Consider the following 15862-nt stretch of genomic DNA (forward strand, 5'->3'; position numbering starts at 1 on the left):
GGTGGTGCCCTTCTTGCAGGTGACAGAATGTGCTTTAGGGAATTGGAGCACTTGCATCAAAAGTAGCATACAGGAGATATAATAGAGGAGGTCACAGCCTCTAGTTTAATTTGGCTTGAAGAAGTGTCATGATACTTGGTCATTTTGCGTATCAAAATTAGGAGATTCCCCAATCACCATTTCAATTTATTGACATGAAAAGGCATAAAAATGTGACACATTCATTATTTCAATATCAGACCTTAAGTGAAACTTCAAATTAGATAGTTAATTGAGGAAGACAATTGATACCAAGATCCTTTGACACATTAATAGGCTTAGGGCCTGAAGTAGTATGTATAATACCATATACAATACATGTTACTTGGGAGGAATTTATATTTTGGGTAGTTGTACATTCATGACACTTGAACCCTGGCTCGATCATTTACTTACTGTGATCTAGGAAAAGTTGCTTAATCTCTCTGAATCTCAGTTTTCATATCTATATATTGGGAAGGGTTGTTATGAGGATTAAATGAAATCATACTCATAAAAAGTACTTGGCATGGTACCAGCATAGTAAGCACTCGTAGCTAACTATTAAATGATGTTTATTATTATTCTCAGTAAAGTTATTTATAAAAGCTTTTATTTTGTTAGAAATTCCCTTGTTTCATGTATTAAATGCACGGATTACATTTGGAAATGTTAATGGCTGTAGCACTGCTGAAGAAACTCAAAATTTGGAAGGGACCCAGGCAGATTCAGGTAAAAGAAAATGGGGTTTTGTGATTTTTAAAAAAGAAAATTCATACATTTAGTCATTATACTAATTATTCTGTTTGAATTGGAGTATCTTATAAAGTAGTTCTCTGTACTAAATCAGGAAAATTTTGGATCTAGTTTAAATTCAATGAAAAAAATTGAGAATGTTTATTAAAAACAGCATATTCTTTAAAAATGACTTTATTCAGGTGTAATGTAGATACAATAAAATGCTCTCATTTTTAAGTGTGATAGGTCAATGCATTTTGACATGTAACCACCTCCACAGTCATAAGAGAGCATTTCTATCATCCCCCCAAAATTCTTCGACCTCCTTTGCCATCAAGTCAATTCATATTTTGGATGCTATTGTAAATGGATTTATTTTCTTAATTTTTATTTTCCAGTTACTAATTGCTAGTATGTAGAAATATAAATGAATATTTTTCAGTTTTTAAAAATTACGCTAAAATAGCGTTCTGTGTCTTAGGTTAGTTGAAAGATACACAGATGTTTGTTTTATATTATTTTTATTTTATGTTTACATATATATACACACTATTTTATATGTTCACTGTATTCATAATAAAAGAAAAAAGAAAAAGACAAATTGCACATTGGTGTGACTTTGTGTATACACACACATTCCTTAAAGGTTACATGAGTAAGATACTGGTTGCCTCTGGAATTTGGACATAGGAGAAAGGGTACAGGGAGAGAGATCTTCACTTTTCATTTTATAGTCTTCTATATTTTTTATGACTGCATTATTATAAAAAATAAGGCAAAAAAAAGAAAAGCAGTATTCTAATACTTTTTTTTTTTAAATATATCTTTATTGATTTCAGAGAGGAAGGGAGAGGGAAAGAGAGATAGAAACATCAATGATGAGAGAGAATCATTGATAGGCTGCCTCCCGCACATCCCCCACTGGGGATCAAGCCCACAACAGGGGCCATGTGCCCTTGACCAGAATCGAACCCGAGACCCTTCAGTCCACAGGCCAACACTCTATCCACTGAGCCAAACCAGTCAGGGCAGTATTCTAATACTTTTATCTGTCAAGATTATTCCTCAAAATCTCTCTCACAGCCCTAGCTGGTTTGGCTCAGTGAATAAAGCGTCGGCCTGAAGACTGAAGGGTCCTGGGTTTGATTCCAGTCGGGGGCACATGCCTGGGCTGTGTACTTGATCCCCAGTAGGGGGTGTGCAAGAGGTAGCCGATCAACGATTCTCTCTCATCATTGATGTTTCTATTTCTCCCTCTCCCTTCCTCTCTGAAATTAATAAAAATAAGTATTTTTTTAAATCTCGCATACTAGCAAACTTTTATTTTAATCTTGCCATTTTTTTAATTTTAAAAATGTGTATACAAAGTTGAAGTGGAAATTCATGTACTAACTCAGGTACACTCCGTGTTCCAGCTTCCCCGGTCACAAACTTTGAGGTTGATCAGTCTGTATTTGAAATTCCTGAATCTTACCATGTTCAAGACAATGGCAAAAACATGCACCTGCAGGACGAAGACTACGAGATCATGCAGTTTGCCATCCAGCAGAGCTTACTGGAATCGAGCAGGAGTCAGGTGCATTTATCAGAATAAAGGGCAGGGCATGGAAGGTTTTACCCCCCCATTTGACCTCTTCAAATAACAACTTTGGCATATTTATGGTATTTACAGAAAGCGTTTTGTATTTTATACATCTGGTCTTTTCCAAAAGGTTATTTCGAGATATATATATATATATATCTGTAATAGAGAAATATGCTAATTAACTGGGACACCATAACGGGTCGACCAGACAGGAGGAGGTTGCGTGTGCAGTATTGTGGGCGCGGCTGCAGGGGCCTGTGTGCGCCTGTGCTGGGGGAGGGCCTGATCAGCAGTGGCCGGGGCTGCTTCAAGGGCCAAAGAGGGAGGCAGGGCCAGACTGGCAGCGGCCTCGGCTGCTGTGGGTCCCAGAGAGTGAGGCAGGGCCGGACCAGCAGTGGCCGTGGCTGCGGGCCCTGAGAGCGAGGGCTCCTAGTTTCATATAATCTGCATAATCCTATGAGCATCATTCACAGGATGTCTCCTGACAGGCTTCCCTTTTCCTCATGTTCACCCATATAGCTAATGGTTATATATCTCCTGGGGTTGCTATGTAATTTTCTAGTATTGAAACAGTAAATTCATAATAGTTTGCACCATATTTTCCCTAGAATATTATCTGTGTCAGTAGTGTCATAAGAAGGTATGTGGATTTTAATTTCAACTTCCTCCCCAGGAAGACCAATCATTGTGTTTGGTTGCTTAGTAAGGGTATGATGAAAGTGTTGGTTGATGCTTTGTTAATATTTTTTTTACTCAGATATTTTATTCTGTTTTAAGGGGTATAATCCCAAACTCTTTGAGCCTCTAACTAAAAGTACTAGTAGAGCTAAGGACAGGACAGACCAGCATTAAGAACAGTTGCCTTTTGTTTTCTTATGTGATTCTTCCTCCAGGCCTCACCATCCTGGGACAGTCCAGGGCATGTAGTTCTCCCCCGTCATCAACTCCTTCTGTCCCCTCCCTCCTGTGGCTTCCCAGGGCTAAGGTTTTTGACATTCTGCTTTTATTCTTGAGTCTCAGAGCTTGAGTAATATGAGCCCCACTCTTCCCCTTCATGGACCCCATTCTTAGAGCCATTCAGTTTTCTGAGGCTGCTGGGCCAAGGGCCAGACCTCAGAGCAGGCATATTCCCTATGAGAGCCCTCCTGGGAGAAGATCCAGCCCTGGACATCGCTGTTAGTCCATTACCTCTTTTCTTTCCCTCTATAAGTGAGCTTATTTTTTCTTCCAGGGCCTACATAAACCTACTTGACCATAGTTTTACAAAAAGGAGTGGCCAAAGTCACAGACGACAGATTCAGTTAGGCACTGCTTCACGATGGGCAATGGGGATGCATGGAGAAATGCAACGTTATACGATTTCCTCATTGTGCGAACATCATAAAATGCACTTACATAAACCTAGATGGTACAGGCTACTACACTCCTAAGCTATATGGTATACCACCATCATGTACACGGTCCGTTACTGACTAAAACCTTGTCATGTGGTGCATGACTGTATTGAATGATGTATTCTAACCTTGCTCTAAAAGAATTACCTGCTTTGTTCATTTAAACTTTGCCCAAGGTTAGCTGCTTTTTAATAGATAGACTGATTTTTCTGTCAAGTATGAAAGGCTATTAAGCAGGGTAGTGTACCGTATACTACATGGCGCTTAGGTGTCATTTTAGAGATAACTTAAGTCCCTATTAGTTTTTCACACAGTACTCTCAATAATGGGCATGTGAATATTTTTAATTTTGTTCTTGCTGCTTTATTTCCTTATCGGTATGACACCTATTCCTTCTAAGAGATATTCATGTCCATCATGTTTGTTTCCCTAGGACCTTTCAGGACCAGCTTCGAATGGAGGGATCAGCCAGACACATGTCTACGATGTCCAATATGAGAGGTAACTGACATAATTCCTGGCACAGGCACTTTGTACACACAACACTGTGCCTGGTGGGAGAGACCTGATAAAGTGTTAATTCTCCTACTTCTTGTTGTGGCAGTTACTCATTAAAATAGCTCTAATCTCTTGGTGGCTGAGTTTCCAGGAGTGGGTGATAGCACTGCTGACTAGTTCACAGGCCAGTGCCATTGGCAGCCAGGCCCTGAGGAAATGTTTTCTGATTTGCCTGATCTGCCAAGAATGTGTGATCACACAGAGTCTAAATGCCTTCAGTGGGACCTTTATATAATTTTAAAGATAATGGCATTTTGGGGAAGAGCTACAGAGATTATTAGATTTTCTTCCTTTATTTTTAAACTAGTGGCCCTGTGCATGAAATTCATGCATGGAGGGGGGGTTTCCTCAGCCCAGCCGGAACCCTCTCCAATTGGGGACCCCTGTGGGATCGAGCCTAAACTGGCAGTCGGACATCCCTCTTGTAATCTGGGACCGCTGGCTCCTAACTGCTAACCTGCCTGCCTGCCTAAGTACCCCTAACTGTCTCTGCCTGCCTGCCTGATTGCCCCTAACCCAGCCATGGGCAAACTACGGCCCATGGGCCGGATCCGGCCCGTTCGGCTGTTCTATCCGGCCTGCGGAGCCGAAAGAGCATAGGGTTCTCTTGCTCTCCCCTCTGCTCCTTTACTTTGAATTTATATTAGTTCACACAAACACTCCATCCATGCTTTTGTTCCGGCCCTCCGGTCCAGTTTAAGAACCCATTGTGGCCCTCAAGTCAAAAAGTTTGCCCACCCTTGCCCTAACCCCTCTGCCTGCCTGCCTGCCTGATTGCCCCTAACCTCTCTGCCTGCCTGCCTGATCACCCCTAACTGCCTCTGCATCTGCCTGCCTGATCACACCTAACTGCCCTCCCCTGCCGGCCTGATCTCGCCCCCAGCTTCCCTCCCCCATCGGCCAGTTTGGTTCTGATTGGTCGGTTTCTATGCTAGTCAGCGTCAAAAGTTCCACCTCCTAGGCAGCCATTGGCTCCTCACAGTTCACCCACATTTGGTTTTGATTGGTCAGTTTCTATGCCAGTCAGTGTCTCTGGGCCTATCTCCGGGCCTGATCAGAGAGGCGGGGCTGATCAGCAGCCCCCGCAGAGGCCCAGAGAGAAACAGAGTCACGGCTGCTGGCAAAGCCCAGAGAGAGAGAGAGAGGAGAGAGAGAAAGAGAGGTGCGCGCAATGGCTGATCAACAGCTGCCAGGAGGCACCTGCCTCTCTCTTCGGGCCTCTCTCGGGGCCTGATCCACAGCCCCCTCAGCAGTCAGTGCTGGGTCGCTGCACCCGCACCAGCAGCAGTCAGTGCTGGGTCGCCACAGCAACCCAGCACTGACTGTGGGACTGACTTCCGGTGTTCGGTCGAGCCTTCGGTCATTTTGGATGTTACAGACCCTGGCTCTTTATATATATATAGATGGAGGAAACCAGAAAGATTCCGTGTACAAAGCATTTCCCTAAACTTTGGGCATATGAAAACCTGTTGAAGAACTTGGAATTCCTAGCCCCATCACTTAGTAGTTGGGTGATCTTGGACAGGTTTCTTAACCTCTCTGAGCCTCAGACTTCTCACCTGTATACAGAGGCCTAGAAACCCTGTATAAAGGTAAAAAGAGTCATGGGTGATCGAATGGCATTATGCACGCACACAGTGTGCACTTGGTAAGCAGTTAAGAATGTAGTTGCTACCATTGCCATGATGATAATAATCCCTGTTTTTCTCCCCCTTTTTCCAACCCAGGGCCATCCAAGAGAGCCTCCTCACCAGCTCGGAAGGCCTGTACTCTGGTGCCTCGAGTGAGACAAGCCATTTTGATAGTGATTTGCAGCTGGCCATGGAGCTCTCTGCCAAAGAGCTGGAGGAGCAGGAGCTCCGGCTCCGGGAGGAGGAGGCGGAGCTCCAGCAGGTCTTACAGCTGTCTCTCACTGAGAAATAGACCTTTCTGCCCACAGCTGCGCAAAGCAGAGCTCTGGGCTGCACACGGGTGCTACGTTACCAGGGCCCTGGGGCTGAGGGACTGATTGCACCTCGCATGTGCACAGCGGACGGCAGCTGCCCCCTTCTTTACGCAGAGGTGCAGAACCAGGGACCCCTAGGTCCATCCACAACACTCCCCGGTGAAGGGGCTGGGGACCGGCAGTCCACATCTCCAGACTAAGGGGAGGAGAGCATCGTCACTTTCCATGAGCTATGTTGGCTTGCAGGTCACATTTCTACTACCAGCTTTAGACAAAAAACCCAATCCCCGCAGATCTGTAGGTTCATTTTTACCAAGGAGTGATAACAAAACAAGTTATTGCAGAGTCAGGGTGCTTTTATATATGAGAGCAGCAGCCTTTGTAGAGTGTGGTTTATGAAAATTTATGATACTTTACAGTTCACCAAAGAAATGGATAATCTGTGCCGATCTATTCTTTTATTTTTACCTTTATACAGGGTTTCTAGGCCACCATCACTGTTCCTCCTCCATCTCCACCTTATTCCATTCTTTCCATCCCTAGCTACAGTTAAAGAGGAGATGTGTACAGGATCTATTGTAGATTAGGGTTAACTATTTGCATCAAATTAAGATATACTAATGACCATGGATGTTGCCTTAGCCTTAAAAATTACTAATAATTTCAAACCACCTCACTTCATTCACTGAGGGATCTGATTTGAACTTGTAAAGGCAGTTCCTGAGAGTAGGATCCTCCAGGCTAAATCCAAGGCAGCTAATCCTGGCCCTGCAGGAACAGCTAGCACTGAGCTTTGTTTTTGCAGTGGGCAGGCTGGCCAGCATACCAAACAGCATAGAACCAAACCCCACATGAGTGTGCTCCACACTTCCCTCGTGCAGGATTCCATGTGGAGGTCCAGGAAGACCCACCCACTGCACGTCCTCAGCTCGCTAGAGGAGAAGGGGTGGGAATTAGAAAGGGAGCTACAAATGGAACTCAATGGCTCTATATTCAGAGGGAAAGTGATGATTCCACATTGCTTTTTAGAGTTCAAATCAACATCTTTCTCGATAAATATATTTTTAACAGAGTCTTTTTATTATTTTTAAAAGATATAAAAACTATTCCCATCAGTAGCAATACAAGGTTATACATTTTAACCAGATTTTCTCAGGCCTTTTTTGGATACCTTTAGTAGTTAACTATTTTGTCTAACCCTTCTGTAAATAACCATCACAGAACATACAGCTGAGGGTACCCTCACTCTGGCCTGCTCTGTATTCATGCTCACAGGCTGCACTGAAATAACCTGGTAAATAATATCCTCCTTTTTACATCAGTTTCCTGTGTGTTGGGCTTCTTTTGGGATGGGAAGAGAAACATGAATTACGTTCCAGTTAAAGTCTGTAATACAGTTAGCATTGCCAGTAAAATGTTCCTAGCCACAAAGAAATGTGCTTTTGGTTCAATATAACCACCTGTCTTTCTTGTCATGGTCTGACCAAAATTCCTTCTCTGCACACCAGGCCAGTATACGCAGCATCGCCTTTGTTTCAAATACATACCTTGGCATTTTGTTTACTGAATATTTACCTTGAGTGAGGACACATCTTGGGAATGGCTGCAGTTAGACGACACTGTTTACTCACTAAGGTGAACCATAGGTAATCTCTTAACGTTTGCATTCCATTGTTCTGCTTCCCGGTGTCGACTTTATCCCAGGAAGTCAATTAAAAAGGGACTGAGCTTTTCGTCAACCTGCCTGCAGTGTCTTTAATTTATGTGTTCACTCTCTTAAAATGCAAAGACTGCTTCCTTAGAGGGCGCTCATACAGCATCCTAGACAGCCTGTGTCTCTTCTCAGGTGGTTTTTCAGTCACTGAGTGAACCCACACTTGGTTTGGTGTGATATTGGAACATCAGAATGCCCTCCCAGGGCTCAGGTGTATATTACAAGGTGACATGCTCCTCCCCGCCTTCCTGACCAAACATAGTCCACATGCCCAAGGCTCCTCGTCTCAAATGGAAACTAAAAGCCAGCCAGCGTCGGGGCTGGTCTCAGGCCTCTGCAGCTGGATCTCCATGTAGGCCTCTAGCCTGGAGAGGGACTGGCTCTTGTGGAGTAAGGAAAACCAAGCCAGCATCAGCTCCCTAAGGTGACTGAAGATGACTCTCCTTTGAAGTTAAGGGCTTTTTTCTTCTTTTTTAATCCTCACCCAAGGGCATGCTTTTCATTGCTTTAGAGAGTGAGAGAGAAACATCCATCGGCCATCTCCCGTACACACCCCAACTGGGGGGGTCGAACCTGAAACCTGGGTATTTGCCCTGACCCAGAATCGAACCTGCCACCTTTTGGTGTAGTGTAGGACATTCCAACAGAGCCACACCTGCCAGGTTGAAGCCGAAGTGCTTTTTGAGGCTGCTCTGAGAAGTTCAGTTGGTAATGAGGGCTTTAAGACTTATCCTACACCAAATATGTTGGTATTAAAACAAGGCAATGACTAGTAAAAGATGATTTCAGAAATGAGGCCTTGGGAAAATGAAAGTGTGGCTTTGCTTTTGGGGAATAGCCAGGTGGGGCACTAGGAAAACAACTGTTCTGGTGGGAATGCAATACCTATGGATTTTTTCATTTAAAAACTGAGTTTCCTGCTGAACACAGATGACATCAAAGGCAAGCTGAACTGTGGCAACTTCAAATGCCTGCAGCACAGTAAGTGATGGAGTTCAAAAGCCAACTAGGCCCATGTGTGATCTAAAACAGATCCAGCTGGAAAAAGCCCTCCTAAGACTCCGAAACCCCTAATCTCAAGCAGCATTTGCACACGTCTTCATCTCAACTTTAAAGAAAGTTAAGATTAGTGTTCGCTAAAGTAACTCATTTTTTTTTCTTTTTGTTTTAGCAGATGTCTAAGTGACAGCTTAGGCCTGCTCCTCAGACATCCTTAAAGTAACTCATTTTTATGATTGGTGTCAGTTATATGTGTTCATTTCGGTACTGAGTAGGTATTCTGAGTACAGTTCACTTTATGAGGTCTAAGGTCCCGTGTGCTCCCTAAAATGGTCAGGAAAAGAATTCTACCTGAAGGTACTAGCTGGTCAGTCTCTGCTCTAAAAAGCTTTTCAGTATAATTCTCTTTCTCTCCCAGACCTGAAGTTTTTATCTTTCCTTGTCTCTCTGTGATAAGCCTCTTTCTACAAAGATGATTTTCTTACTTTAGCTTATCTCATCCTGCACAGATGGTAACATGGAATGAGGATGTAGGCTGGGTTTTGGATTTGTATGTGAACTACTGCAAAGTTTTTTCAGAAAATGAATATGGCCCTACTACCTGGCTGGTGATTACTGAACAAACAGCAGGCTGGCAAGTTCTTACTGTTTCCTTTTAAAATCTTAAAAGTGGCCCTAGCCAGTTTGGCTCAGTGGATAGAGTGTTGGCCTGTGGACCAAAGGGTCCCCGGTTTGATTCCAGGTCAAGGGCATGTACCTTGGTTGCAGGCTCCTCCCGGCCTGGGCCCTGGTCAGGACTTGTGCAGGAGGCAACCAATTGATGTGTTTCTTTCACATTGATGTTTCTCTCTCTTTCCCTTTCTCTTCTCCTCTCCCTAAAAATCAATGGAAAGATATTCTTGGGTGAGGATTAACAAAATAATAAAATCCTAAAAGTGGCAATAAATTTTTTGGCAGCATATCAAAATGTGGTGTTCCAGATGAGGTGGGACTTAACCCTGTCAATGCCAGTCTCAGCATCCCACCTACACCTCCTTCCAACCAGTAACATTTCTATGGGACAGGCTAACTAGCAATCCCACCTTCATTTGAGTTAGTTCTCAAATCATTTCATCTATACAATGTTTAAGAAAGTGTGTATGTCACCATTTCAAAGATGAGAAACGGAGGCTCTGAGGAAGTTCAGGCTGTTTGTGACTGGAGCTAGGACAAGAATCCAGGTCTCCAGACCCCTGCCAGCCTGAGGGATTAATCCTGGCTCAGTTTTCAGAAATGATGCCTTGCCCTGGGGAAATGGTATTATTTCACATATGAATTTAAAATTCCCCTTCACAGTGCTTCCTTAAGAGATTTGATTCAAACACACCTGCATGTTAAATGCTTGGAACATAATTAGGAATAAAACAGGATGTAAGATTTTACTTTAATTTTAATTGACATTTGCTGAAAAGCACAGAACAGTTAACATTTGAATGCCTCATGAGGTTAAGGTTACAAACAAAATCCTTAAGTCAAAGAGTTACAGGATCCCACATCAGTTATTTCACATTAAGTGCGGGTTTTAAGAAAAAATTAGGAGCACAAGATACGCATTTCAATTTAACAACACAATTAAACTTAGCACCTTTAAAATAAAATAAATACTGATGACCACATTGTAAGTACAAAAGTATTACTTCAATAGGGAGAAATCCAGTTCACCAACAGTGCAAACAAGCAGCAGCATTTCCAAAGCTGAAATGAAATTTGTGTAAACACATACCCACTCGCCACTCTGCCTAGTACAGTGAGGGAGTCCTTCCCACCCAGGGCCGAAAAGAAAGAGTTCCTGGTAAGTCTCTTAGATTCCAAATCTGAAAAGCTGCCACAAGCTTCAGGCCAAGGGCTGGGAAGATTTAAGTGCAGTACCAGGGAGATCCGCACGTTTGAGCAGGAAGTTCTTTTTCAGATGGGTCAACTAGAAACATTTTCAGTCCAACCCCAGAGCCTGCCAGCCCAAGCGTACACATGATCATAGCCTATCTGATGTGACCCTGACTTCAGTGGGGTGCAGAGCCCATGCTGCATGAGGAATGACGGCCCAAGCTCCCCACAGTGGACACTGCTTTGCAACCAGAGTACTCTAGGCCAGTGGTCGGCGAGCCACGTGCAGCTCGCGAGCCGCGGTTTGCCGCTCTGTTGACAAATGAGTTTGCCGACCACTGTCATATACTACCCTTTACCTCTTTGCACACAATATGCCACAATTGCCTAATCCTCACAGCTTCCAACTACATGGCAACATTTAATCTATCCAGTGGTCGGCAAACTCATTAGTCAACAGAGCGGCAAACCGCAGCTCACGAGCCACGGTTTGCTGACCACTGCTCTAGGCCAACTCTGTAATTACAAACGTTTGATTCTTAACCTACTGTCACCAAGTGGTTCTTAAGTTCTGAATGTCTGTCTACATGTTAAGTCTTCTTAATCTTTTCAGACATCAATGATTAGTCCTTACCAATGTGGTTTTATGTCACTCGCAAGGTTACCGTGTTTCCTTTCTCATGAGCACTCCATTTTTACACAGAACTTTACGCTGAGCTTTAGGTCTTACTTTTAACAAGTAAGCCACATATAAAAAGAAATACTAGAAGCAGACTCAGTGGCCAATTATTTGCATTACAGTGTTACAAAAAAACTGCTAGATGTTTTTTCTAAATCAGCATTTACCAATTGTCCAGACGAAAGGTCATTTCCAAGCATGAAGGTTCGGATTCCAACTTCTCCACTGACCCATGTGCAACACAACTTATTCTGTTCCCAAATACTCCTGGAAGCGCTTGCTCGGCTGTCATCGACGCCGAATGGGTTTGTAGACACAAAATGCCATAAGGATCATGGTCACCAGCAGGATGCTGAAAATGGTTCCCATCAACACTGCAAAAGGAATACAGGTTACCTTCTAATGGCGGTTCCAGGTTCTGTAAGTCATCATTCACTGGCGACGATGGACCGAATGCCATTCAGTACCAGGCACTGTGCCAGGTGGGGGGAAACGGCCTTGAACTGACCCTCTCTCTGGAAGTCTCCATGTGTTGGGCAAAGAGAATGTAAACAAGAGCATTTCACATAGCCTGAAGAGCTGCAGTTTAGGAAACTAATGTGACAGTGGGGGGCGGGGGGGGGGGGGGGAGGAAGCATCTGAGTGGGGACACATGAGCTGAGACTTTAATGAAATGAAGGTCCTGGCCGTATGAAGATCTGAAGGGAGAGCACTATAGGCCCCAAGATCAGCAAATGAAGGCCGCTGAGGCCAGAGCAAGCTAAAAAGCAAATGAATGAATAGGAGGCAAGCGCGGCAGAGGTGGGAACAGTGAAGGGAGAAAGGCAGGAAATGAAGCTAGAGAGGAAGACTGCAGCCAGTGCATGTAGAAGGAAACATGGATTTTACTGAGTTTAAAGAAAGGGTTGTAGGCAAAGAATAACGAACTGAATAAAAGCAGGGAGCCCAACTATGCTTTTAAAGCCATTTATAAAAACTAGAAATTCAATAAAGAATAAAGTATTTCAGTCTATGTGAGTTTTGAGAAGGGCCTTCTGATCAAAGAAGCAATTTACTAACTTCATAAACCTACCATGTTTTTGAAAGGAAATTTCACAACTAAAATTTACAATGAGCTCAGGTGAGAAATGGGACCTGCAGTTGATAACTCAAGTTGATCTGTAGTACAGGACTAGATATAAGGGCCTGGCTTTAAATTAATGTAACCAGCAATCTGTCAGAAGTCACATGCACTCCCAATTGTGTGACTCTCAGAATTGTGGGAGGAGTTGAAAATGATGTTACTTTTTTTTTTTTTTAAATATATCTTTATTGATTTCAGAGAGGAAGGGCGAGGGAAAGAGAGATAGAAACATCAATGATGAGAGAGAATCATTGATTGGCTGCCTCCTGCATGTCCCCCAATGGGGATCAAGCCCGCAACCCAGGCATGTGCCCTTGACCGGAATCGAACCTGGGACCCTTCAGTCCACAGGCTGATGCTCTATCCACTGAGCCAAACCGGCTAGGGCTGATGTTACTTTTAACAAGCAAATGTATGTTTGTGTTGGAAAGTATGTCTGGAGACATTATGATTGTCTGGTCTGGGAGAGGGGTGTGCTACTGGCATCTAGTGGGTAAAGGCTGGGGATGCCGCTAAACATCTCATGGTGTGCAGAACAGCATGTCTCCACTCCTCCCATCCTAACAATGAATGATCCAATCCAACATGTCGGTAGTACCCAGATTGAGAAACCCTGTTCTAAAGCATAAAGCAGGATAATGTGTGGAAACCACTTAGCATAGTACTAGCTAGCTAGGCACACAACACAGTAAGTGGGAAATACATGACAATGAGCCCTAATGGTTTGGCTCAGTGGATAGAACTGTGGACTGAACCTGGTCCCAGGTTCAATTCTGGTCAAGGGCACATGTCTGGGTTTCAGGCTCCATCCCCAATAGGGGGGGTGCAGGAGGCAGCCAATCAATGGTTCTCTCTCATCATTGATGTTTCTAGATCCCGCTCCCTTCCTCTCTGAAATCAATAAAAATATTAAAATGAATAAATAAGTCACATGACCTCAAGCTTCAGATGCTGGGGGTGGGTACAAAGAAGAGATGGGGCCTGAGGCTTCTAAATCCTTCCTGGAGGTGGCCTCCCCTGGAGGGAGGACGGGGTCACTGGGCTGGAAACCAGAATTCGGGGTGGGGGTGGGGGTGGGGGTAGGGGTGATGACACCTTAATTCTAGTCTTGCCTGCCACCAGCTTCCTGTGTGACCTTGGGACATCTCTCACCTTCTCTGTGCCTCCGTTTCCCTAATGTTTAAATGAGGGACTGAGACTGTCGGATGCTCCATGGCCTTTCTAGTTTTGACCCTCTTGAATTGTTAAAATATATATTTTTTAAAATACCTGACAATGAATTCATGTAAAGATAATCCAAAAATGATACTATGTGGCAAACTTTGTAGATGTCCAGATGTACCAGTGAGGCGCAGTGGAAAGGAAGGACTTTGGCCAAACAAGAGGAAGTTATTTTGACTGGCCAGGCATTAAGCTCCAGGGTCCGTCCCTTCCATAGCCGAGGCACTTGGACGTATGTATTGGTGGAAGAGATGCTCTCACACAAAGCCGAGGTTCTAATCCTGGCCATCACCACTTTCTAGCTGTGTTACCTTGGGCAAATTTCTCTGAGTTTCATTTTTCTTATCTGTAAAATACGGCTGAAAACTATCCCTTACTTACTGTGAGGCTGAAATGAAATCACGTATACAAAATGCTGAGCACAACACACGGCATACAGGAAATGGGCAACAAATGTCAATCACCGTTATGACTGACTATAGTCCCCATTAGGAAAGAAGAGGGAGTGGGGTGTATACTATTACGCGCCTTGCTGCCTAGCCTGGGCCCACACAGCCCGGGAGGAGGGGACCCAGATGGAGACCCAGATCCCCAGACTCGCAATACTGAGAGCCTGGTGTGTACCAGGCCTGGCGCCGAGCAGTAAAGCTCAGGCCTTCTTCCCCAGGCCGTTGGCGAGGTCGCACCTGCACCCCTAACCCTCATACATCCCCGCCGTCCGCCCCGCGCGGGCCAGGCTCCCGGTGCCCCAAGATGCGGAAGCGCAGGCCCGATCCCGCCGCCTGTCCGCCCGCGGCCGCTCACCCAGGTTCTGCCCCCGCAGCACCGCGTACGGCCGGCTCTGCTCCAGCGGCTCCACCGGGCTCGGGGCCTTCGCCAGCCCCACGAGGAGGCCACACAGGCCGAGGCACAGCCACCACCACAGTGCGCGCAGCATCTTTCCAAGCTTGCAGCTGCAGAGCCCACTTCCGCCGGAAGCCCCGCCTCTGTCTCCACTCGCGCACCCCCTGCCGTCACTGCTTCCGCTGGTGCGACGCACGCCGTTGCCAGGGCAACTACAGTGCCGCCCCCCACCAGGAAGGGAACCGGCAGCCGATGCGCAACCAACGGATCCACACCGGCCAGGGCTTTTTAAATTTTATTTTAATTTTCCACGTTAAAACAAATAATAATAAATAATCCTGCTTCTCCTTCCCTTCACCCCTACCAACTTGATCCAAGCTGCCACACCTCTTGTCTGGATTGTTGCGGTAGCTCCTTTACTGAACTCCTGCTTCCCTCTTTACCTGCCACGCTCTGCTTTTACTCTGATCTTCCCCCAGAAGGCAGTGTTATCCTGTTAAAATGAAAGTCAGACCATGTTCTACCTCTGTTGGAAACTCCCCAGGGGCTCTCCATTTCACTCAGAGTAAAAGTTAAAGTCTTGCCCCAGCTGGTTTGGCTCAGTGGATAGAGCGTTGGCCTGCGGACTGAAGGGTCCCAGGTTCGATTCCCGCCAAGGGCACATGCCTGAGTTGCGAGCTTGATCCTCCAGTAGGGGGCTTGCAGGAGGCAGCTGATCAATGATTCTCATCATTGATGTTTCTATCTCTCCCTCTTCCTTCCTCTCTAAAGTCTTGCCCTAACTGGTTTGGCTCAGTGGATAGAGAGTCTGCGGACTAAAAGGCCTCCCTTCCTCCCCACCCCTGTTGCAGAAAAACTAAGCAACACTTAAGAGAAATGGAGTCACACTTCATTATTATTATGCGCAGCCCCAGAGAATTCAAATTCTGGGCAAAGAAACATGGAGGAAGCTTCCCTATTTATACTTTTCCTAGCTCTTTGTCTCCCAAGTAAGGGTTTTTCCGGTCCCCTTTGCAAGGTCTTCAAGAGCCCTATGTGCTGGGGCTCTGAGACCTCAACCAAAGGCTTAGCCTGGCGCCAGCACTGGTAACTTCATCTGGGGAAGGTTTATGGCCTCTCTGGAATGGGAGTAATCTTATTTTCCTTATTATTTAAGCAAGCAAGCGTTTACAGAAGCCAAAA

General features: G+C 45.0%; 2 protein-coding genes across 2 annotated transcripts in view; one reads left to right on the plus strand and one right to left on the minus strand.

The window, feature by feature from the left end:
* The window catches only part of ANKRD13A (ankyrin repeat domain 13A), a 32751-nt gene extending 24776 nt beyond the window's left edge, over positions 1-7975 (plus strand). Inside the window, exons 12-15 of the mRNA XM_080650737.1 lie at positions 643-750; positions 2172-2332; positions 4169-4236; positions 6021-7975. Coding sequence (XP_080506863.1) covers positions 643-750; positions 2172-2332; positions 4169-4236; positions 6021-6216 — 533 coding nt within the window. The 3' untranslated portion in view covers positions 6217-7975. The remainder of the gene's footprint in view (positions 1-642; positions 751-2171; positions 2333-4168; positions 4237-6020) is intronic.
* A 2387-nt stretch (positions 7976-10362) lies between these two features.
* Positions 10363-14804, minus strand: LOC308238582 (uncharacterized protein C12orf76 homolog). Its single transcript, XM_080650738.1, has 2 exons — positions 14642-14804; positions 10363-11867 (listed from the first exon to the last, which is right to left on the minus strand). Exons 1-2 carry the CDS (start codon positions 14772-14774, stop codon positions 11782-11784), a joined length of 219 nt encoding a protein of 72 aa, XP_080506864.1. The 5' UTR covers positions 14775-14804; the 3' UTR covers positions 10363-11781.
* Between the last annotated feature and the right edge of the window lie 1058 nt (positions 14805-15862).

The sequence above is a fragment of the Plecotus auritus genome (genome assembly GCF_963455305.1).
Source record: "Plecotus auritus genome assembly, chromosome: 13".
NCBI classification, from domain to species: Eukaryota; Metazoa; Chordata; class Mammalia; order Chiroptera; family Vespertilionidae; genus Plecotus; species Plecotus auritus.

What these genes read in the sequence shown, in the direction of transcription:
- LOC308238582 (XM_080650738.1), bottom strand. Translation starts at nt 14,774, where the DNA reads ATGCTGCGCGCACTGTGGTGGTGGCTGTGCCTCGGCCTGTGTGGCCTC. An exon ending in GCTGCGGGGGCAGAACCTGG is followed by an intron (nt 11,868 to 14,641) that starts GTGAGCGGCCGC and finishes TTCCTTTTGCAG; the next exon opens with TGTTGATGGGAACCATTTTC.